The 23,075-nt window shown below is 50.4% G+C and overlaps 1 protein-coding gene across 6 annotated transcripts in view; it reads right to left on the bottom strand.

Annotated features, from left to right (window-relative positions):
- The window catches only part of LOC136518104 (MADS-box transcription factor 14-like), a 45,646-nt gene that overhangs the window by 2,278 nt on the left and 20,293 nt on the right, over nucleotides 1–23,075 (bottom strand). For 3 of the 6 annotated variants that reach the window (XM_066511796.1, XM_066511805.1, XM_066511775.1), the window contains one exon: nucleotides 5,055–5,133. In XM_066511796.1, coding sequence (XP_066367893.1) covers nucleotides 5,055–5,133 — 79 coding nt within the window. Of the gene's footprint in view, nucleotides 1–1,888; nucleotides 4,970–5,054; nucleotides 5,134–23,075 lie in introns of those variants that run through there. The other 3 variants (XM_066511789.1, XM_066511781.1, XM_066511768.1) reach the window with 3 other exon arrangements.

The raw sequence follows: 23,075 nt of genomic DNA, 5'->3' as shown, positions 1-23,075 counted from the left end.
CATACTGGTATCACATACTATTGGTGTTCAGGATCTGTAAATGCATATTTCTCTTAATACAAAGAGCATATTAAGCCTACAATCCCTACTTTTACGAACCATTAAATTGCTTTCACCTCACAAACATTACAATATGAATAAAATGATACTGAGATATTCTTTGGACTGTCTGATACACTTCATGAATGACATTTTGGGGTGTCAAATATTCTCAAAAGAAAAATGCTGTCAAGCTATATGGTCTGATCTTAGTAAATCCGAATTGGTGATGGGGGTATACTTTTTATGGCTTTACCACCTAATGTTATCATATCGTCTAATCGATCCTAGTTGTCATGGCACCAATCAGTCCGACTAATTGTGACTAATCGTAGTGCATAGCCAATCACCATGGCACCGAGTAGCTTGACTGATCGCGATTAGTTGGACGACTTGATAACATTGTTACCATCATATTGAGTTTACTAGAAATGGACCTGAAGTCTGTAGTAGAGTTTTTGACCCAGAACCTGTATTAATAGTTAATGTCCTTTCCCAAGATAGCTCTAGTAGTTTTATGGTAACCAAGTTAACAACAGTAGCATTGAGACCAGTTAGTTGGTATGACATATGAGTATATGTGGGGAAGATGATTGGGGATGGGAGGAGAGGAAGAGGATCAGTGTTCCACAAACTTATCTTTTGGACAACCAAACAAAATATTCAAGAGATCCGACAGGCTGCTAAATGTCAGAAACATATCAAGTTGCTAAATCTATTAATTTTATTTGAAATGTGGCTAGTAGTGAAGTGTTGTATGGTGACTCATAGGGTTGTTGAGAGAGCGACAATCACTTGTACTCTTTTGAAGGTGTGCTTATAGAATTTGCGGCCGGCCTCGCCAAATCCTAATCTTTTGTCGTGGTTGCTTGATCGTCATCTAGGGTTTTCTACGCGATTCAACTACATCGTTCTTAATACGGTGCAAGATTGTGTCATAATCGCAATATCCTTTCGAAGATCCGAGGGTTACTGCACATAACGGGGGTATCAGATTCTAACAGTGAATATATTATCCAAAACTGACATATATATGAGCTTTGTGGTTTCAAAAGGCCAATATATACCATGTAAAAAATGTAGGGGCTGGATAAAATTGCAATTCCTTCCAGTTACTAATGCATGATGATGTTAGAACAAAATTAGTACAAATTTTACTAATTTTGATGTCCTAGCATCGTACTAATGTTGCCCGAACGTCATGTATTAGAGACTGGAGGGATTTGGATGCACTACAACAATTACAACATATTGTGCAACAGTGCCTTGTTATTGGAAACTTGAACCAATTTACCTTTTTAGCATATATTCTAAGAATTGAAAGCTGCAAAATGAACGAACAATTCTAATACAAGTTAACTAAACTTGATTGATTTAACTTTCTATCAATGCAAATATAGACAGAACACCTTGCCATCACGTGTTCCGGTTACACATATGCCATCTAAAATGCCAATACACATTAGATGACTTAGCCTTCATCTAGTTTTATCATCATCATCAACAACAACAACAACAACAACAACAACAAAGCCTTTAAAGTCCCAAACAAGTTGGGGTAGGCTAGAGTTGAAACCCAGCAGAAGCAATCAAGGTTCAGGCACGTGAATAGCTGTTTTCAAAGCACTCCTATCTAAGGCTAAGTCTTTGGGTGTATTCCATCCTTTCAAGTCTCCTTTTATTGCCTCTACCCAAGTCAACTTCGGTTTTCCTCTGCCTCTCTTCACGTTACTATTCTGGCTTAGGATTCCACTATACACCGGTGCCTCTGGAGGTCTCCGTTGGACATGTCCAAACCATCTCAACCGGTGTTGGACAAGCTTTTCTTCAATTGGTGCTACCCCTAATCTATCACGTATATCATTGTTTCGAACTCGATCCCTTCTTGTATGACCGCAAATCCAACGCAACATACGCATTTCCGCGACACTTATCTGTTGAACATGTCATCTTTTCGTAGGCCAATATTCTGCACCATACAACATAGCAGGTGTAATCGCCATCCTATAAAACTTACCTTTTAGCTTCTGTGGTACCCTTTTGTCACATAGGACATCAGATGCTTGGTGCCACTTCATCCACCCTGTTTTGATTCTATGGCTAACATCTTCATCAATATCCCCATCTCTCTGTAGCATTGATCCTAAATATCGAATGGTATCCTTCCTAGGCACTACTTGACCTTCCAAACTAACATCTTCCTCCTCCCAAGTAGTAGTGCCGAAGTCACATCTCATATACTCAGTTTTAGTTCTACTGAGTCTAAAACCTTTGGACTCCAAAGTCTCCCGTGATAACTCCAATTTCTGATTCACTCCTGTCCGGCTTTCATCAACGAGCACTACATCGTCCGCGAAAAGCATACACCAAGAGATGTCCCCTTGTATGTCCCTTATGACCTCATCCATCACTAAGGCAAACAGATAAGGGCTCAAAGCTAACCCTTGATGTAGTCCTATCCTAATCGGGAAGTCATCCGTGCTTGCATCACTTGTTCGAACACTAGTCACAACATTGTTGTACATGTCCTTAATGAGCCCGACGTACTTTGTTAGGACTTTATGTTTGTCCAAAGCCCACCATATATCATTTCTTGGTATTTTATCATAAGCCTTCTCCAAGTCAATAAAAACCATGTGTATGTCCTTCTTTTTCTCCCTATACCGCTCCATAACTTGTCTTATTAAGAAAATAGCTTCCATGGTTGGTCTTCCGGGCATGAAACCAAATTGGTTAATAGAGACCCACGTTATTGCTCTCAAGCGATGCTCGATAACTCTCTCCCATAGCTTCATAGTATGGCTCATCAACTTAATTCCCCGGTAATTAGTACAACTTTGAATATCCCCTTTATTCTTGTAGATCGGTACCAATATACTTCTCCTCCACTCGTCAGGCATTTTGTTCGATCAAAAAATATGGTTGAACAGCTTGGTTAGCCATACTATAGCTATGTCCCCGAGGCATCTCCACACCTCGATTGGGATACCATCCGGTCCTATTGCCTTACATTCTTTCATCCTTTTCAACGTCTCTCTAACCTCAGATTCTTAGATTCTCCGCACAAATCGTCTATTGGTTTCGGATTTATTGTGTGGATGGCATATCTATGTAAGGGAGCTAAAAGTTAATTGTTTGGCAAAACAAGTAATGAAGTAGCAGGGATCATTTTTATTCCTTCTCTAACACGGGAGAGTTGTGTATCTTTCATATTAAAAAGAAAAGGAGGGTAAAAAACTCATATAATACACCCACACCAACATCCCTAGGTACTGATCGTCAGATTCACGCCTTTTTAACTCAAGAAACAACCATGACCAACAAAAACACTACCATTAAAAATCATCCTATCAAGACCACATAGATATGTATGTTCAGTACAACTTGATCAGCATGAAAAATCGTACTTCTGGTCCAATGTTTTCAAGTCGTCCAGTCGAACCTAGTCGCCACGGGACCGACTAGGACGATTAATCACGATTAATCGCGATTAATCGGACGACTTGTACAAGTCGACGGTACCCCTAATCAGTAAGCATGGACCAATTAGGACGATTAATCGTGATTACAACAACAACAACAAAGCCTTTAAGTCCCAAACAAGTTGGGGTAGGCTAGAGTTGAAACCCATCAGAAGCAATCAAGGTTCAGGCACGTGAATAGCTGTCTTCCAAGCACTCCTATCTAAGGCTAAGTCTTTGGGTATATTCCATCCTTTCAAGTCTCCTTTTATTGCTTCTACCCAAGTCAACTTCGGTCTTCCTCTGCCTCTCTTCACGTTACTATCCTAGCTTAGGATTCCACTACGCACCGGTGCCTCTGGAGGTCTCCGTTGCACATGTCTAAACCATCTCAACCGGTGTTGGACAAGCTTTTCTTCAATTGGCGCTACCCCTAATCTATCACGTATATCATCGTTCCGAACTCGATCCCTTCTTGTATGACCGCAAATCCAACACAACATACGCATTTCCGCGACACTTAGCTGTTGAACATGTCGTCTTTTCGTAGGCCAACATTCTGCACCATACAACATAGCAGGTCTAATCACCGTCCTATAAAACTTGCCTTTTAGCTTCTGTGGTACCCTTTTGTCACATAGGACACTAGACGCTTGCCGCCACTTCATCCACCCTGCTTTGATTCTATGGCTAACATCTTTATCAATATCCCCGTCCCTCTGTAGCATTGATCCTAAATATCGAAAGGTATCCTTCCTAGGCACTACTTGACCTTCCAAACTAACATCTTCCTCCTCCCGAGTAGTAGTTCCGAAGTCACATCTCATATACTCAGTTTTAGTTCTACTGAGTCTAAAACCTTTGGACTCCAAAGTCTCCCGCCATAACTCCAGTTTTTGATTCACTCCTGTCCGGCTTTCATCAACTAGCACTACATCGTCCGCGAAAAGCATACACCAAGGGATGTCCCCTTGTATGTCCCTTGTGACCTCATCCATCACTAAAGCAAACAAATAAGGGCTCAAAGCTGACCCTTGATGTAGTCCTATCCTAATCGGGAAGTCATCCGTGTCTCCATCACTTGTTCGAACTCTAGTCACAACATTGTTGTACATGTCCTTAATGAGCCCGACGTACTTCGTTGGGACTTTATGTTTGTCCAAAGCCCACCACATAACATTTCTTGGTATTTTATCATAAGCCTTCTCCAAGTCAATAAAAACCATGTGTAGGTCCTTCTTCTCCCTATACCGCTCCATAACTTGTCTTATTAAGAAAATAGCTTCCATGGTTGACCTTCCGGGCATGAAACCAAATTGGTTCATAGAGACCCGCGTTATTGCTCTCAAGCGATGCTCGATAACTCTCTCCCATAGCTTCATAGTAATGAATCGGACGACTTGAAAACATTGTTCTAGTCCAACTTGACAGGAACTGGAGAAATTTTCTGATGAACAAAAGCTAAAAAGCTATAGTAATGAATCAATTAGAGCCTATTATATTGAATGAAGTTACAAAACAGCTTCATATGTTGCTAAAGGAAATTGAATTTACCTGAGTATCAAATTCTGCTGAAATGAGAACCTTTTCTGCATAGGAGTAGCGCTCATACCGTTCAAGAATTTTATCCATACTGTGAAAAGGTGGAAATAACAATTTAAAACTGGAAGTAGATTACTGTAAGCATGAATAACTAAACAATATACACAACACTACAACAATATATATGTATGATAAAGAATGGTACGATTATATTCACTAACGTAACATTTACCATAGCACCTTCATGTCCTACAAGAAAGCATAGTGTAATATTTATACACGATATATACCATACATATGCATAGACTAGCTAAAGATTGTTCCTTTTTGTACATGTGAAAGCACTTGTTTCAACAGGTCAACTAACTAAATCAGAAGTAGGATACAACATTAGTTCGGACGCACTCACAACAACCTCAAGAACAACAGTTACAGAAGACAGCTATATATATAAAGTAAATTAAGTAAGTCAAACCCAAATGAAGTTATGGACCTTTCTAACTGCATTATACTGTATCTAGCTCTTTCAATCAGTTCCAGTGTGTTGAAGTTCCCCACATATATACTAGTCCGTGTGGAGGGAGTATAAAACTGAACGTCTTAAGCAATATTGATCTAAAATTAAAAATTTCTCCAAACAACAGAAAATACTACGGTGAACATCCCTATATAATTTATTTTATGTTTTTTATGAATAATTTATTTAATGTTCCAAAACTATCATTTGCTGTTTGTAGTAACTTAATTTTCATGGAACAGTGTATGAACTAAAATTAAATTATATGATTATTAGTTAGCAAATCTCAGAAGCTTATTAACATTTAAGACATCAACATGTAGAAATGGAAGTTTCTCTTATCTCCCATGCACTTAACATATTTGTAATTCTGTATACCAACTAAATAGACTATATCTTCTTAAGTCTTTAAAAGGGTATTACTATAAAATTATCTTTATATGAACTTGTGATTTTAATAACATTTTGTTGGCAGGGAACACATTCATAAAAAAGATCAGGTAGGGATGCTCCCCACCTTGACCATTATTTGTATTTGTTAAATTAAATCCATAAAGCAATATGTGCTACATTTTACTGTTCTTGCAGTTCATGTTTCTTGAGTTTTTTCCCCTCTATGAGAGCTACATGTCAATTCACTAAAGAAGAAAGGTACCCAAATATACACCACCACCACTACTGTCTACACACATTAACACCAACATGCACCAGATGACCAGAGACACACACTGACCAGCCATATGCCACTGAGAGCATAATAATGAAGACAAAAGGCTAGAACAGGGAGATAAGGTCATTTTCCTCGAGTTACAGTAAGAATTTGGTTCCCATTTTATTGTCAAATCGTGAAGCGTACTGGCACAAGTTACAGTGATTTGCTGAACTTCAGGTCTTCAGGGGGAAGGTGAAGGATAATTTCTACTTTGTACGAGACATCACAGCTGTGTGAAGGTAATAATGTTCTAAAAAGGCCGCCTCAGATAAAAGCTGCTAAACCTAAACGAAAAGCATTTGAGGTTGCATAGTAAGGAAGTCAGCTGCAAGGGAAGTTTGGGGGAACTCGTAGAGTATAGAACCATGTCTATTAAACAACAATAAGGAAAACTGCAACTGAAAATTCAGACAACATAATCCGCAACGACAAAGTGCACTGACATACACGAACATTGATATGGTGGAATGTTCTACCTTCAGTAAAACTTGTACAGGTACACAATGACAATCAGGAGAAATAAAATCATACATGTGATATTGAGATGCCACATGCATTCAGAATCTTATCTGTTATATTTTTCATTTAAAACTGCAAAGATTTGAAAATTTCAAGATATGTGAAAAAGGGTCAAAATAGGTAGGAAAAGAAAACTGAGTAAATTAATATAGGCATATAAGAGATATTTATTGTCGGGGACCAAATACTGGGGTACCCAAAGAGGTGGAGCTAATAACCATCAAACGTTGATGGTTCCGAATAGACAAGAACGCAACTACACTTCTTGCCCATACGACCGAAGGTTGGCTGCGCCTTGCCCGGCCCCTAAGGGTTGGTCACTTCCCCGTCTGCTCCCCGTAGGGTCGTGGCTCGGAACCCTGGTGCGTCACGCCGCCCGCCGGGGCAGGATGGGACGTGACCACTTGCTGAACGAAGCTAGAGCACGGCCCTATCAAGATCAGCGAACGTGCTATCCCTGGCACCGTCTGCCATGTCAGCAGGGCTGGCTCAGAGGAAAAGGAAGACCCGGCACCTTCGAAGAACCTTCTTGGCCTCTGATTTTTCTTCTTTCTCCCATCTGTAACCCCTGCTCCCCCTTGATCTATAAAAGGGAAGGCAGGGCACCCCACTAAAGGGACGGATCAATTCAACACACCACGCACCACATTACACACAGCTGAGCAGCAACCGAGCTCTCAGTACTCGTTCGACCTTTCCACCAGAGACTTGGGACATGTCCCTCTCTCGACCGTTTGTACCCCCTACTACGAACCTTTCAGTGTTAATAACACGAGCAGCAGCAGCAGACTAGACGTAGGGACATTCTGCCCGAACCAGTATAAACCTCGTGTCTTTTAGCACACCATCCGGGCCTAACGCGCAACAAATATAAATTTACTAGTTGGTATTTACTCGAAACATCGATAGTTGACACGCCAGGTAGGGGACCTTTGCGCGTTCCGACATTAACATCAGGCCATGGATGGCTAGCCACGGAATCAGCTGGGTCCCGGGCGCACACGTGCGCTTCGGTAACCTGGACTTTATCATCACGGTGGGGGGAGAGTTGGCATTGGCTCACGCTGCCATCCACTCTCTCCCCTCCATCGGCCTCAACTGTGAGAGGCTTGAGTGCCAGCTCGGTGTCTCCCTTGGACCCCAGCAGTCTAGGGAGGACCAGAGCCGCCTCAACCTTTTCGACGCCAACGACATGGCGCGGTTTTTCGGAGGACGGTCCCTCTCTCTGGAACACCACATACGGAGCGCCCCGACAGCGCTTTCGTTTGGTCTCCGCAACGCTGCGGCGACCGTTAGCCACCTTGTGGCACGACGCATGGTCCTGCCGCTCGCGAACAATGAGTTTGTGGGGGTAATCAAACACATCACATAATCTCTCCACAACCTCATAGAGGAGCCGGGGTCGTCCTATGGCTCTGAATCCAGCAGGGGGAGCCATCACCCCTCTCGGGAATGCTTCATGATGGGTACCCTAGAGGGACACGTCGAAAGCGTCCCCGCGGAGGAGGCTACCCCGGTGGGCAACCTCAGTGATGAAACCAAAGGGGAGACAGCGGCCCCACCTCGCATGGGGGTGGAGCAGCGGAAAGCCCAACAGCGGGAGATTGAGGAAGCGCGACTCCAGCTTGTGCAGGAATGCGCGGAGCTCGATCGGGAGATCGAATGCCATGGAGACGGTGGGAGCACGCGCCATGACCCATGACGTAAACCGAAGGATCATCGCCGACGATGAAGCCCTTCCTCGCTTCGCCCGAGCAAGCCAGAACATCGCCACCGTGACGACCTTGCTCCATGGCCTTCCAGAGGCCACAACGCCCGAGGATCGTCGGGCCTACCATGAGATTCGCATGCTACTCGAGCGTGCGGCAGCGCAGCAGGCAGAAAGCTCATTGTCTCGACGACGCGAGCTTGACGCCGCCAACACACATCCTCCGGGAGTCCCGGTAGGGATGCGTTGGTCCACTAGTCACCACTAGGTGGCAGGCAGCGCACCGCGGTCCAGGTGCATCGGTGTCTCGACCGTAACCATGATGCACGTAGCACTCTCGATGCTCGCAGGCGTACCCACGATGATCCAAAAGAGGAAGCCCACCGCGGCTATCATCCTCATCGTGGCAGATGCTACAACAGCAGCGAGGACCGAAGTCCAAGCCCCGACCTGCCAGGCCCTCAGGCCTTCGGCCGACACATCCTCATTGCTGCTTTCCCGCTAAGGTATCGATCACCTACCAATATCGTGAAGTACTCTAGGGAAACAAACCCTGAACTATGGCTCGAAGACTATCGGCTTGCCTGCCAAGCCGATGGTGCAGATAATGATGACTTCATTATCCGCAACCTTCCACTGTTCTTAGCCGATTCGACACGAGCATGGTTGGAACACCTACCGTGCAATGCAATCCAGAGTTGGGCGGATCTGAGGGAGATCTTTGTGGGAAACTTCCAGGGCACATACAAGCGCCCTGGGAACCCATGGGACCTCAAAAACTATCATCGGAAGGCCAGTGAGACTCTCCATGGGTACATCCGGCGCTTCTCCCGGCAGTGCAACGAGCTACCTAACGTCGCCGACGCCGACGTCATAGGAGCTTTCCTGTCTAGGACTACCTGTGAGTCTCTGGTTCATAAGCTGGGATGCAAGGGCTTGTGAACCACCAAGGAACTCCTGGACATCGCCACCAGCCACTCCTCAGGAGAAGAAGTGGTCGAAGCAATCTTCGATCATCTCGAGGGCATGGCAAGGCGGGACGAGGGTGCCGGTGAAGGCACCTCTAGTCGTTCTGCCAAAAGAAAGAACAAGAAACAACGGCGTGAGGACTCGCTCATGGCCGCTGCTGACCGCAAGGGTGGTTGGAAGCCCGTGGAGGGCACTCCGAACCATTTCAAAAAATTACTCGAGGGGCCATGCCCGAACCATGCCTTCCCGGTTAAGCATCTGTTCAAGGACTGCAACCTCATGCGGCGGTTCTTGTCCGGAGGCTCCAACAAAGGGGAGCACGGAAAGGACCCTGCCCCCACCACGGACGATGCCGAGGAGAAGGATGACGGTTTTTTGACGCCGGATGGCTGCCTTATGATTTTTAGAGGATCAGCGGCCTATGACTCCAAATGTCATCAGAAGGTCACGCGCCGTGAGGTCTATACGGCCGAGCTGGCCACACCTCCCTTCCTCCGGTGGTTAGAGTCTACCATAACCTTCGATCGGACCGACCATCCAGAGAGCATCCCGCATCTGGGGAGATATCCGCTCGTGGTTGACCCGATCATCGGCCCGAAGTGGCTCACCAAAGTACTAATGGATGGAGGCAGCGGCCTCAACATCATGTATGCAAAGGCACTCGACAAAATGGGCATCGACCGAACACGCCTCCGCCCGACCCGAGCGCCTTTCCACGGCATCGTACCCAGAAAGCAGGCCATGCCACTTGGGCAGATCGATCTGCCCGTTACCTTCGGGGATCAGTTCAATTATAGGACCGAAACCCTCACCTTCAAGGTGGTTGGGTTCCCCAGAACCTTCCACGCCATCCTGGGACGTCCATGCTACGCAAAGTTCATGGCCGTCCCCAACTATACATACCTTAAGCTAAAAATACCAGCCCCCCATGGGGTCATCACCATTGGCACCTCCTTCCAGCGTGCCTATGAGTGCGAGGTCGAGTGCTGCGGTCATGCCGCAGCAATCGTCGCCTCCGAGGAGCTCATCGCCCTCAAGGAGGAGGTCATCGAAGAAGCGCCCGATGCCAAGAAGTCAACCGGGTCGTTCAGGCCTATAGAGGGCTCCAAAGAAGTCCTCGTGGACCCCAGGAGCATCAAGGGTAAAATGGTGCGCATTGGTACTACGCTTTCCTCTGAATAGGAAGGTGCGCTCGTCGGCTTCCTCCACGCTAACTAAGACATCTTAGCATGGAAACCCTCAAACATGCCAGGCATCTCAAGGGAAGTCATCGAGCATACCTTGAAGATCTGACCAGGCTCCAAGATGGTGAAACAATGCCTGCACCGCTTCGATGAGGAGAAACGTAGGGCCATTGGCGAGGAGATAGCAAAGCTCTCGGTGGTCGGATTCATCAAAGAAGTATACCACCTAGAGTGGTTAGCTAACCCCATCCTTGTACGAAAGAAGAGCAGGAAATGGAGGGTGTGTGTTGACTATATGGGTCTCAACAAGGCATGCCCAAAGGATCTATTTCCTTTGCCGCGCATAGACCTTTGGGTGTGAAACCCTCTGCTTCCTTGATGCGTACTCTGACTACCATCAAATCACGATGAAAGAGTCTGACCAGCTCACGACATCTTTCATCACCCTCTTCGGATCATTTTGCTACATCTCAATGCCATTCGGTCTGAAGAACGCTAGGGCCACATACCAGCGTTGCATGCTCAAATGCTTCGGGGACCTCATCGGGCGGACCATTGAGGCCTACGTTGACGACATCATGGTCAAGTCCAAATGGGCTGACCACCTCGTTACCGATCTTGAGCAGACCTTTGCAAAACTCTGAGCGAATGGCATCAAACTCAATCCCAAGAACTGTGTTTTTGGGGTCCCGAGGGGTATGCTACTCGGCTTCATCGTCTCTGAGCGCGACAATGAAGCTAACCCAAAGAAAATCTCAGCCATCACAAGGATGGGCCCGATTCAGAACATAAAGGGGGTTCAGCAAGTCACAGGGTGCCTCACCGCACTCAGCCGATTCATCTCACGCCTTGGTGAACGAGGTCTCCCCCTTTATTGACTCTTGAAGAAAACCGACCGCTTCGAATGGACATCCGAGGCCTAGGAGGCACTTGACATGGTCAAACTGGTTCTGACAAAGGCTCCGATCTTGGTTCCCCCATTTGATGGAGAATCCCTTCTGCTATACATAGTGGCCACCACACAAGTGGTCAGCGCTGCCCTAGTAGTGGAACGGGAAGAAGAGGGGCACGCCCTCAAGGTGCAGTGCCCTGTGTACTTCATCAGCGACGTACTATCTGACTCTAAGACCCACTACTCCCAAATCTAGAAGCTCCTATATGCCATCCTCATCACCAAGAGGAAGCTATGCCACTACTTCGAGTCACACCTAGTGACGGTCGTGACGTCATTCCCCCTCAGCGAGGTCGTCCAAAGCCAGGATGCCACGAGAAGAACCGCAAAATGGGCACTCGAGTTGATGGACCAGGGCATCACGTATGCCTCCCGAACAGCTATCAAGTCCTAGGTGTTGGCAGACTTCATCGCGGAATGGACTGAGGTCCAAATGCCACCGGCGGTCGTCGATCAAGAGTACTAGACGATGTACTTCGATGGATCGCTAATGAAGATGGGCGCCAACGTAGGGCTGGTCTTCGTGTCGCCCCTCGAGGTACGCATGAGGTACAAGGTTCATCTCCATTTCCCCTTATCCAATAATGTGGCTGAGTATGAATCACTCATCAATGGCCTATGCATCGCAATCGAGTTGTGCATCTAACGCCTCGACGTCCAGGGCAACTCCCAGCTGGTTGTCGACCAAGTCATGAAGGAGTCAAGCTGTCACGACACCAAGATGGCTGCATACTACCAGGAAGTCCGATGGCTAGAGGATAGATTCGACGGCCTCGAGCTCAATCACATCCCGAGGCACCTCAACGAGGTGGCCGACGCGCTTGCAAAGGCGGCATCCGACCAAGAGCCGGTGCCAACAGGTGTTTTTGCCAACGACCAACACAAGCCCTCGGTGCGCTATGAAGGGTCGGAGCAGGTCAACGATGGTCCATCTAATCCTGCCTCGGGGGCTAACCAACCGACGGCTCCATCCGGCCCCAAGGTCATGGAGCTTGAAGAGGATCCAGCGACAGAACCTGACCCTCTGGTCGACTAGAGAACACTCTACCTTGACTACCTCCTTCGTGACACGCTGCCGATTGACATGACAGAAGCTTGACAGCTCGCACATCGCGCCAAGTCCTTCGTTCTTGTAGAGGGCAAACTCTACAAACGAAGCCACACCGGGATCCTGTATTTCTACATCCCCATCAAGCAAGGGAAGCGCTTGTTTAGTGATATCCACGGTGGGATCTGCGGTCACCATGCCGCGCCTAGAACCTTAGATGAAAACGCATTCCGACAGGGCTTCTACTGGCCCACGGCAGTAGTCGACACCGAGCAGATCGTACGCACCTGCGAAGGGTGTCAGTACTATGCTCAGCAAACTCACCTCCTGGCCTAGGCACTCTAGATGATCCCCATCACATGGCCTTTCACGGTCTGGGGGCTCGATCTGCTTGGACCTCTCAAAAAGGTGCTCGGAGGATACACACACTTGCTTGTCACCATAGACAAGTTCACAAAATGGATAGAAGCTCGGCTGATCTCCGTGATCAAGTCTGAGCAAGCCATATTGTTCTTCCTCGACATTGTCGTTCACCGAAAAAAAGTTCCTTTGATTCTATGATGAATACCACATCCGGGTCGATTGGGCTGTCGTCGTGCACCCCCGAACGAACGAGCAGGTCGAGCGCGCAAATGGTAGGGTCCTATAGGGCCTCAAGCCTAGGATCTTCAATCGGTTGAACAAGTTCGGTGCACGGTGGGTCACCGAGCTCCCCATGGTACTCTGGAGCCTAAGGACAACTCCTAGCCGAGCCATTGGCTACATGCCTTTCTTCATGATCTATGGTTCCGAGGCCGTCCTCCCAATCCCAATCGACCTCGACTATGGAGCACCGAGAATCAAGGCATACGATGAACAGGGAGCCAAGGTATCCCATGAAGACGCCATGGACCAGCCGAACGAAGCTCACAATGTCTCCCTCCTTTGCTCGGCCAAGTACCAGCAGGTGTTGCGACGGTACCCCAGCCGACGGGTGTGGGATCGAGCCTTCAACATCGAAGACCTAGTTCTCCGCCTCGTGCAGAGCAACAAGGACCGCCACAAGGTCTCCCCGCCCTAGAGGGGCCGTACGTTGTCGTGGAAGTACTCTGGCTAGGCACCTACAAGCTAAAAACCATCAATGATGAGGTCTTCACCAATGCCTAGAACATCAAGCAGCTATGTTGTTTTTACCCCTAAATAAACACATACTTTCTCTTATTAGTTTTGTCATTAAAATCCCCAATCTTTTGTGACATTTGACCCCTATAAGTGCGAGGGGTCGGGCCTCACTCGGGGGTTGGTATGAGTACACTTATCCTGCGAACATTCTCTGTGTCTGCCCTCCTTTCTCACGATAAATCCTAAGAGCTAGAAGTTTAGGAACAAGCTCTGAGTAAAACTGGGTGGACTGCGAGGCACCTATGCCCTAGCGGCTACAGTCTCTTTGCTCTCCAGCATAATCAGAATTGGCTCACCCGCACTCTGAGCTTTTGCGACCTTAACTATGGGAAGGGTCGGAAGGCACTAAACCTCTTTTTGTAAAAAGAGGGAGAAGAGCTGAAAAGCTGTTTGCCGTAACAAAATTTGAGAACTTGTTCATTTTTGCACAAATTCATCACTTACAAAGTGATTTCATCACGAAAAGGGACTGATGTATTCATCAATGCAAAAAACTGTTCACACGAGGGCTCCCCCATAACTTAAAATGATTACATTTGCTGACTAGTTCTACTCTAAATGCTACTACGGCCGCCGTGCCACGCTCTCCATCGGCAACGTCCTACCGCTCCGCAGGATCCCTGAGGGTGCCGTCGTCTGCAATGTCGAGCACCATGTTGGTGACCGTGGTGCCTTCGTCAGGGCATCCAAGGACTATGCCATTGTGATTAGCCGCAACCCTGATAATGGCACCTAGACGGGGATGCTGCCCGCCGAAGTATGGCAGCCATGGCTGGTGAGATGTCTCCGACGTCTCATCGAACTTGATGAACTGGCCGATTTGAGCAGCTGTAAGGGAGAAAGCCCCCATCGGCGCAATCCTGGGTGGCTTCCCCACTGACAAGGCTCACCCAGAGAAGATTCACCGGAAGAAGCCTACGTATGGCTCCATCCCAACGAAGGCCTCGTAGACTACGACAAAGCCAATGACACGCAGCACCCTCCAGTGTGCCTCCTTCGGCGAAAGTGGACCCTTCTCGACAAAGGTGGCCAGCACCATCTCATCTATGTTGGATGACCTCTAGCTTGACATCACGCTCCGGATTCATGAACAGGTCTATGAGTTCTCCCCTCCCTCGCATTACCCTCTCTCACTTAGGAATCACCGCAACGCACGAACGCACTCAACGAGAAGGAAGGAGGAGAGGAAGTAGCTCAAGAATAGGCGGAGGAATGGGACGAGAACCCTCTGCCTCCCCCTATTTAAGGAGGAGACGTAGCAGTCGGAGAAAGGCGAGGGGTTGGGGCGAAAAACCCTCTCCCTTCCCCTATTCAATGCAGATGGGAATTCGATGCTGATGGGAATTTGAGGGGATGCGTCTTGACCGATAGGACGTGCCCTGCTCAATGAGATGGCACCTGGTGAAACAAGACGTGGCCTGGCCATGGCATGCCACTACCATATGTCTGGCGTGAGAAACAAGGCGCACCCGCATGCAGGCGGCTCTCTGCTTCCCCAGGCAGAACCTGGAAGGACCCAATGACAGAACCTCCATCAAGGGGAGACCAATGGGCCTCCTAGGTCGATCGAATGGCCCAGGCAAACGCTGAACGAATAGCCATCGAAAGATAAGCACCCTTATTTACTTACTTTACGTGTCAATTTTACTACCGAGCCTCCGACCCCAGCAACGGCAGGGGCACGGACATCGCTCGGGGGCTACCGAGAGTGTCTACTCGTTGAGACATTCTCTTCACCCAACCCCTCCTATGTTTAAAAACCAGAGGCACGATGTGTGGGTGTAAACTTTGAGTAAAACTGGACAAACCGCTAGACTCTACGCCCTAGCAGCTACGTCATTTGTTCACCAGCGTAATCAAATTCTTTGTCCCCGCACCCCAAGCTTTAGCATTCGCCTTCTCGAGAAGGGTTCGGAGGGGTCTACCTGTGGAATCTCCTTTAAGGAGAAGCTGTCAGGTCGCCCAAGTCGATCAAACGGCTCGGATCATTGCCGAGAGTCAGGAACAAAAAATTGTGATGCTCGTGCAGGTTATGCTGGCCCCGTCGCAAATGTAAGAGCTTCCCGTCACTCATGCCTCCAAGGTAACATCACTGACCCTCACTTTCATTTCCATTATGTCGTACATTCATTCCATATATCCAAGCGTTGCATATGTGATTGCTGCATCTCAACGCTTCGCGTCGCGTCATGAAGCGGTAGTCACCTCATTCGATATGAGCGACAACTGACCGAGGTTCGAGGGACGGCCCGCGAAGGGTTCGAGGCCACCTTGCATCAAACAGAACCAAGGGAGAAAAACCGAGATGAGCCCCAGTGGCCTTGCCTGACCCCGCTTAGAAGCGGACAGGGACATCTCGACCTTTCTCATTTGATTCTAACCTCGAGCCAAACCCACAGAATCTCCATCGAGGAGAGGCCAATGGGCCACCTAAGCCTATCAAATGGCTCAGGCATCTGCCGGGAGGTGGGTTAAGAAATAGTGGAATGTCACATGAGGGCTCTACCGACCTCGTTAGTGGATGATGGACCTGGATTCCACTCGAACATACCCGTTAGTGAGCTCATTGAGCGCAACACTCGAGCCATCGAGACAAGTGTCATTAGCTCAGCCCCTCTAGTTGCGGAAACCAAGGACGAGGTGACATGTGAAACACGGCTGACCCCAATCAGACCCCAAGGGACTCGGGGGCTTGAGACGCCCAATCCTAGATCGAGAGACCAAGGTTCGAAGGTTAGCCCGCGAAAGGCCCGAGGCTGCCTCACATCGAACAAGAGCCAGGGGAGAAAATGCAGATGAGCCTCAGCGGCCTTCGCCCGACCCGCATAGAGGTGGATAGGGTCATCTCAACCTTCTCGTTCAATCTGGCCTCTAGCCGAGCCTATAGAATCCCCATTGAGGGGGAATATGTTGGAAGGCGGGTTAAGGAGCAATAGAATGCCACCCAAGGGCTTTGCCGACCCTGTCACGGGCGATGGGACCAGATTCCATTCGAACAACCCCCATTAGCAAGCTCATCAAGCGCGTCACTTGAGCCATCAAGGCAAGTGACGTCGTCTCAACCCCTTCAGTTGCATAAACCGTGGACGGGGCGACAGTCACAAAAACAAGTCAACCCTTGACCGAATCCCCGCCACGTGCGGGGGCTTAGGGAAGGTCGAACTTGCAATGAGACCGAATGCATGGTCATAGAACGATAGCTAAAATCCTAAGGAAGGGGTATGTGCGAATACAAGAGTAGTTTCACTATCCTCTCTTCAGTCTCCAGTGACATTCGACCCCAGCAACCGTAAGGGGTCGGATCTCCCTAGGGGGCTGATAAAGGTATAAATACCCTCTCTTTTTTCGAAACAGTCACTTTGTCAGACCTCTTTCTCATGTTAAGGCTAGTGGCAAGGTTTGTGGGAACAAATAACCGAGCGTGTCTGGTCAGACTTCAAAAAACCCACGCCCCGACGACTACGGTAACTTTGCTCACCAGCATAGTCAAAGTTTTCCTCTTATACACCTCGGGCCCTACGGTCTTAACAAATGGAAGGGTTCGGATTGCATAAACCTTTTTTCTCAAATGCAAAAAGGGAAGAAAGCAAGTTCAATCAAATGAAATGAAATTGCGAATTTGTTTAACGAAACAAAGTTGTGAATCTGTTTTCAAAATACCAAAGTGCCAACACTTGTCCATAGATTATAGATAAATGTCCATCAGACTTATTCGACTAACTACCCCTCCGAGGGAGAACCATGTCTTCAATTTTGCTCGTTAGGGTTTCCGCCAGAGGAGTCACCGTCGCTTCTATTTCATCCAGCTCGGAGGGCTCGTAGCCAAGCGTGAAACCGAGGCTCATCGCATCCAAGTCGATGTTGTCATCGTAATGCGAGCGGGCGATGGCGAAGGCTTGGGTGATCCCTGAGCAAAGAGCTTCCTTCTCCAGCTGGCGCACCTATGCCATGATATCTACGGCACGAGCCGCGAGTGAGCTAGTCCCCTTCGCCTGCACCACCTGCAGATCATCGCAGACTATGCCAAGGCCAACCTTCAGGACATCGAGCTCGCCACTCTCCGCCTGAAGAAGACCCCTCGCCTTAGTGAGATCCATGGCCAGTCCAACAGCGGCGCCCTCGGCCTCTAGCTTCTGAGCTTTTGCGGTCTCAAGGTTGGCCTGGAGGGAGCTAATCCTCTGCTACGCCTCATCGTGCTCTCAGATGGCCTGGTCGCGCTCCCCGTAGGCCATACCGCGCTCCAAGCGGAGCCTCTCCATAGTCTGGCGTAGCTTGTCTCACTCCGTGTGCAGCCGGGTGATCGCCTCGGTGTCTAGTTTCGCCCTCTACTCTAGGGCCATGGACCTCTCCTTGGCTTCTAGCCTAAGATCCTGCTCCATCTCGGCCTCAGCCAGGTGGTCAATGATCCGCTGGCGGGTCTCGACATCACGCTGGAGCAGCTCATCCCGCTCCTTCCGCATTTTGGTGACCTTCTCCTAATCCTGTCGTGGCCTCTCTGATAGTTAATCAAAAGACTTCTCAGCGTCCTCCGCATCCCAGCGAGCCTCAGCCTCCCGCCATCGAATATTGTCCACCTCCGCGGTAAGGGGAGTCAACTCGGCCACCCTCAGGCGGAGCTGGGCGGTCACATCCCTATGCAGCCATGCCTCATCGATGAGGTGGTCCCAATCCTCATTGTGTTCACGAAGGAACCAGGATTTCTCCTGGCTACGAGCAATAAGAGACTGATGGTGGTCAGAAAACAAAAATAGATGGAGGAAAAAGATACCGAGAGGCGAGAACAAGTGAATACCTGGCCGGTGGGACCGATTATGTCTCAAAGGGCGCCCCTGGCTAGGTTTAGAGCTTCCAGCATGGCCATGAACCCCTCGTTGAGATTCTCCTGCTCCATGCCCTCGACGGCATCGTCGAGGGTGAAGAGTTCTGACGACAGGTCCCACGGACTCACCCACCGGAGCAGGGGCTCATCCCACGCGGGTGGGTGGTGGCCCTCCAATGTCAGGATCAGGGACAACTCCCTGCCGATCTCCTTGACAACCGCCACGGTGTTCGAGGGTCCCTTGGCCATGACCCCATCCGTCTCGCCCACGACGGGCGTCGTCTCTGGGGCCGTCGATGACCCGGCACGCGTCGCTGCCTCAGGCGCCGCCACCACAACTTCTGGCTATGCCTCTGCCTCCATCGTAGCCACCATCACCTCTGCCTCCATCGGTGGGACCTCATCCGGCTACGCCACGCTCACCGTGGTCGACACAACGAGTGCGGCCGACATCTCCGCCCGCTCCGACAGTAGCAGCAGAATCACTTCAGTCCCCTATTGCGCGGCAACCTCCGAGCGCGCCCTCTCAGCCTCGCTGACCACTCGACCCACTGAGGGCACAGGCACCACTATAGGTGGCGCCAAACCGACCGACGAGGCTGTGACGCCGGCTCCGCTCTCACCCAAAACGGGAGCGACGTCAGGCGGTGGCCCACGCCTGGACTGAAGGGCGATGATTTTCTTGGGCACCAATGCTAAAGAAGTGCCCCGTCTAACCCATCTCCCAACGCTACAGAAGAAACGAAAGGCATGAGTCACTATGAAAAACAGAGAAAAATAGAGAAAAGAAGAGATAACAGAGGAGTCGGCAACTTACGTTGGCGCTATTGGGCGGTGGAGACGTTTGGGGGACGAACCCCCAGTTCCCTGCTCCACCTTGTTAGGGTGGGACCGTTTTTAGCCTACCCCCTGCTCCTGGGCTGAGGGGTTTGCCTCCCTCATATCTAGGGGCACGGCGTGAAGCCACTCCCCTCTCTCGACACCTCAGGCGCGGCAGTGCATCCGCCCGCCCCCGTCGGCTCTTGGGGCATGGCGATAGGTCCACCCGCTCCCGCTAGCACCTCGGGAGCAGCGGCAGATCCACCCGTCCCCGCTGATTCCTGAGGCACGGCGGTGGGGCCGCTCTCCCCGTGGCACCTCAAGCACGGTGGCAGATCCGCCCCCTGATGGTTCTAAGGATGGGTCTTTGGTCCGACCCACTCCCTTCGGCCTCACGGCCACACCTTCCTTTGCGTGGAACGGGAAGGGTCCCTGCATTGATGAGTGGGTACCTGCCAGCGCGTCCTCGCTTCCTAGGTCACCCCACTCGGTGTTTATGACTACCTCATCATCTTCCTCATCGTCGTCATCGTCGTCATCATCACTATCTGTCTCCTCTCCTCGCTCCCATGCCTGTAGTTTCTGCTGCTTCTTTTTCCTCTTGACCTCCTTTGTCTTCTTCTACCACTCGACCGTGGTGTGATTCGCCGCCGCCATGAGCGGGTCCTTCAGTAGCGGAGCCGAGCGGTCCATAAAGACGAGTCTCTTCGGCTAGTCCCGATATCTCAATATCAGCATCAAGGCATCGGGAGTTCAATTAAAAAGGAGGCACATGAAAAGAGAGACTTACAAAGTTGATGTACGCCGGTTTCGACCGTATTGCGGGGGGGTGCCCCGGCACCGGATACATGAAATCAAGAATGACGTCGGCGTCGTCCTTCAAAGGCTCCATCGCCTCCTTGATGCGCTGCGCCACTTCGGAGGGGGAGAGCGCTCCACCGGTAAGCGCCGTCCCATCGAGTGACGCTCTAGGCACCATCAGGTACAGGGGGAGCGTGCGACTCATGAGCGGCGCCACACTCCGCGTATGGTAGGCACCAATGATCCCCGACCCCTTCACGCCCCTCTCCTTCAGAATTTGGTTGGCGGTGAGATGGTCCCGGATCTTCTTCTTGTCTTTATCCGGGACCCCCCACTTCCTCCATGATTCCGGGGCCTCTTCGATGAGGCATCCGGTGAACGCTGGCAAGGGGGCAGCTGCATCATTCTTGACGTAGAACCAATGCGAATGTCACCCCTTGTTGGAGGTCGACAGACACATCGATGGGTATTCGTTGACCCGATTGTTGCGGAGCTAAATGCCGGCGCATCCCATCGGCACGCTCAGCTCCTGCCTCTTCTCCTGCTTCTTTAGGAGGGTGACGGTGAAGAAATGCCACCATAGGTCAAAGTGGCGACTAATCCCCAAGAACCCCTCGCATAGGGCGATGAACGCCACAATGTACTGGATCCCATTGGGAGTGAGGTGCTGCAGCTCCACATTGTAGTAATTCAGCAACCCCCAAAGGAACTTGTGGGTGGGGGTGGCGAATCCCCACTCGTGAAAGAGAGCGAAGGACACAACGTATCCATCGAGCGGCGACGGCGCGTCCTCATTACTAGGCAGCCGCCACTCCTCGGTGGTGGTCCGCGCGCAAAGAAGGCCGTGTCAAACAAGGCCCTCCAGGCGCTAGAGGGTGACATTGGATCTACACCACGGCTCCATTAGATGATTAGGGTGGATGGATGCGAGCTTGATGGCGGCTGCACTGCGGGTGTGGAAGGCTCAGGCGATTGGTGACGGAGGTTGTAGATGCAAAGGTAAGGAGGCAATGTACGAAACCCTGGGGGTGATCCCTTTGGTTTTATAGGGGTGACGGATGCGAGAAAGGCAACCATCCGCTTGGATCTCCACGCCTGCCATGATTCGCCACCACATCACCACGTGGGGTATGCGCCCCCAATCCCTATCATTTCCCACCAAAGTCATGCCGGATGTTTCGTCTTCCCGGGCAGACCAAAACTCTTTTCCCGCAGAAGAGATATGGGTCAAAAAGCATTTTCTCTGGCCCACCTGGGCCTAGGAGTTCGAGGGCTAGCCCAATGATTTCGTTGGCCGTCCTAACGAAGGATGGGCCCGCGAGCGGCCAAAACTCAAGAGCATGAGCCTCAAGGGAGTCTCGATCTACGATCGAGTCTCAACCAGGCTGACCCTGGACGAATCCCCACGAACAGGATACCAGGGTTCCCTTTAAACTACCAGGTTGCTAAAACACTAAATCTCAGCCATATCCACGAAGGGTCCGAATTACCCCCCGAGAGATTCTATCCAAATCACCCGGGGGCTCGGGGGCTACACCCGACGGGTGCGCTCGCGCGCACCCTCTGGCGAATAAAAATACCCCCCGGGCAATTCTATCTGAATCACTTGGGGTCTACACCTGACGGGTGGGCTCGTATGCACCCTCTGACGAATCGAAATACCCCCAGGGCGATTCTATCCAAATCACCCGGGGGCTCGGGGGCTACACTTGTCTGGTGCGCTCGCGCACACCCTTTGGAAAGTCAAATCACCCCTCGGACGATTCTGTCCGAATAACCTGGGGGCTCGGGGGCTACTGTCGGGGACCAAGTACTGGGCCCAAAGAGGTGGAGCTAATAACAATCAAACGTTAATGGTTCTGAATAGACAAGAACGCAACTACACTTTTTGCCCATACGACCGAAGGTTGGCTGTGCCTTGCCCGACCCCTAAGGGTTGGCTCCGCCTCGCTCGACCCCCGAGGGCTGGACTCCATCTCGCGCAATGTCTAGGGGCAGACTCTGCCTCGCCCGATGGCTGGGGGCAGACCCCGCCTCGCCCAACGTCCGAGGGCAGGCTCCGCCTCGCCCGATGTTCGAGGGCTAGCTCCGCCTCGCCCGACGTCCGAGGGTTGGCTCCTCCTCGCCCAATGTCCAAGGGCTGGCTTCGCCTCGCCTAACGTCCGAGGGCAGGCTCTGCCTCGCCTGATGTCCGAGGGCAGGCTCCGCCTCGCCCAATGTTTGAGGGCTGACTCCGCCTCGCCTGACGTCCCGGGGCAGGCTCCACCTCGCCCGATGTCCGCACCTGCTCCTTCATAATGACAAGCACAGGGTAAGATAGGACACTCGAGTCAATCGTAGTATCGAGGACCATACCCTGCACGCCTGCGGGAAGGTACCGTCAGGATATGACGGGAGGGGCGCTTTAAGCCCTTCCAGGCATGACAGAGCCCAAACAGTGTTGTAGGCGCCGACTTTTGTCTTACAGAGTTGTGGGTGCCGCCATCAGCCCTCGGACGCGAATCCTGATATAAGCATACGACAACCACTACGATCTAGGAGGGAACTCACATCATCTACAGTAACGAACGCATGGTCACTTCCCCGTCTGCTCCCCGTAGGGTCGTGGCTCGGCACCCTATTGCGTCGCGCCACCCGCCGGGGCAGAATGGGACGTGACCACTTGCTGAACGAAGCCAGAGCACGGCCCTATCAAGATCAGCGAACGTGCTATCCTTGGCGCCGTCTGCCATGTCAACGCGGTTGGCTCAGAGGAAAAGGAAGACCTGGCACCTTCGATGGACCTTCTTAGCCTCTGGTTTTTCTTCTTTCTCCCATCTGTAAC

Source organism: Miscanthus floridulus, chromosome 2, assembly GCF_019320115.1.
Source record: "Miscanthus floridulus cultivar M001 chromosome 2, ASM1932011v1, whole genome shotgun sequence".
In the NCBI taxonomy this organism is placed as follows: Eukaryota; Viridiplantae; Streptophyta; class Magnoliopsida; order Poales; family Poaceae; genus Miscanthus; species Miscanthus floridulus.
The sequence above is the reverse complement of the archived record's forward strand: the minus strand, read 5'-3'. Positions and strand labels throughout refer to the sequence as shown.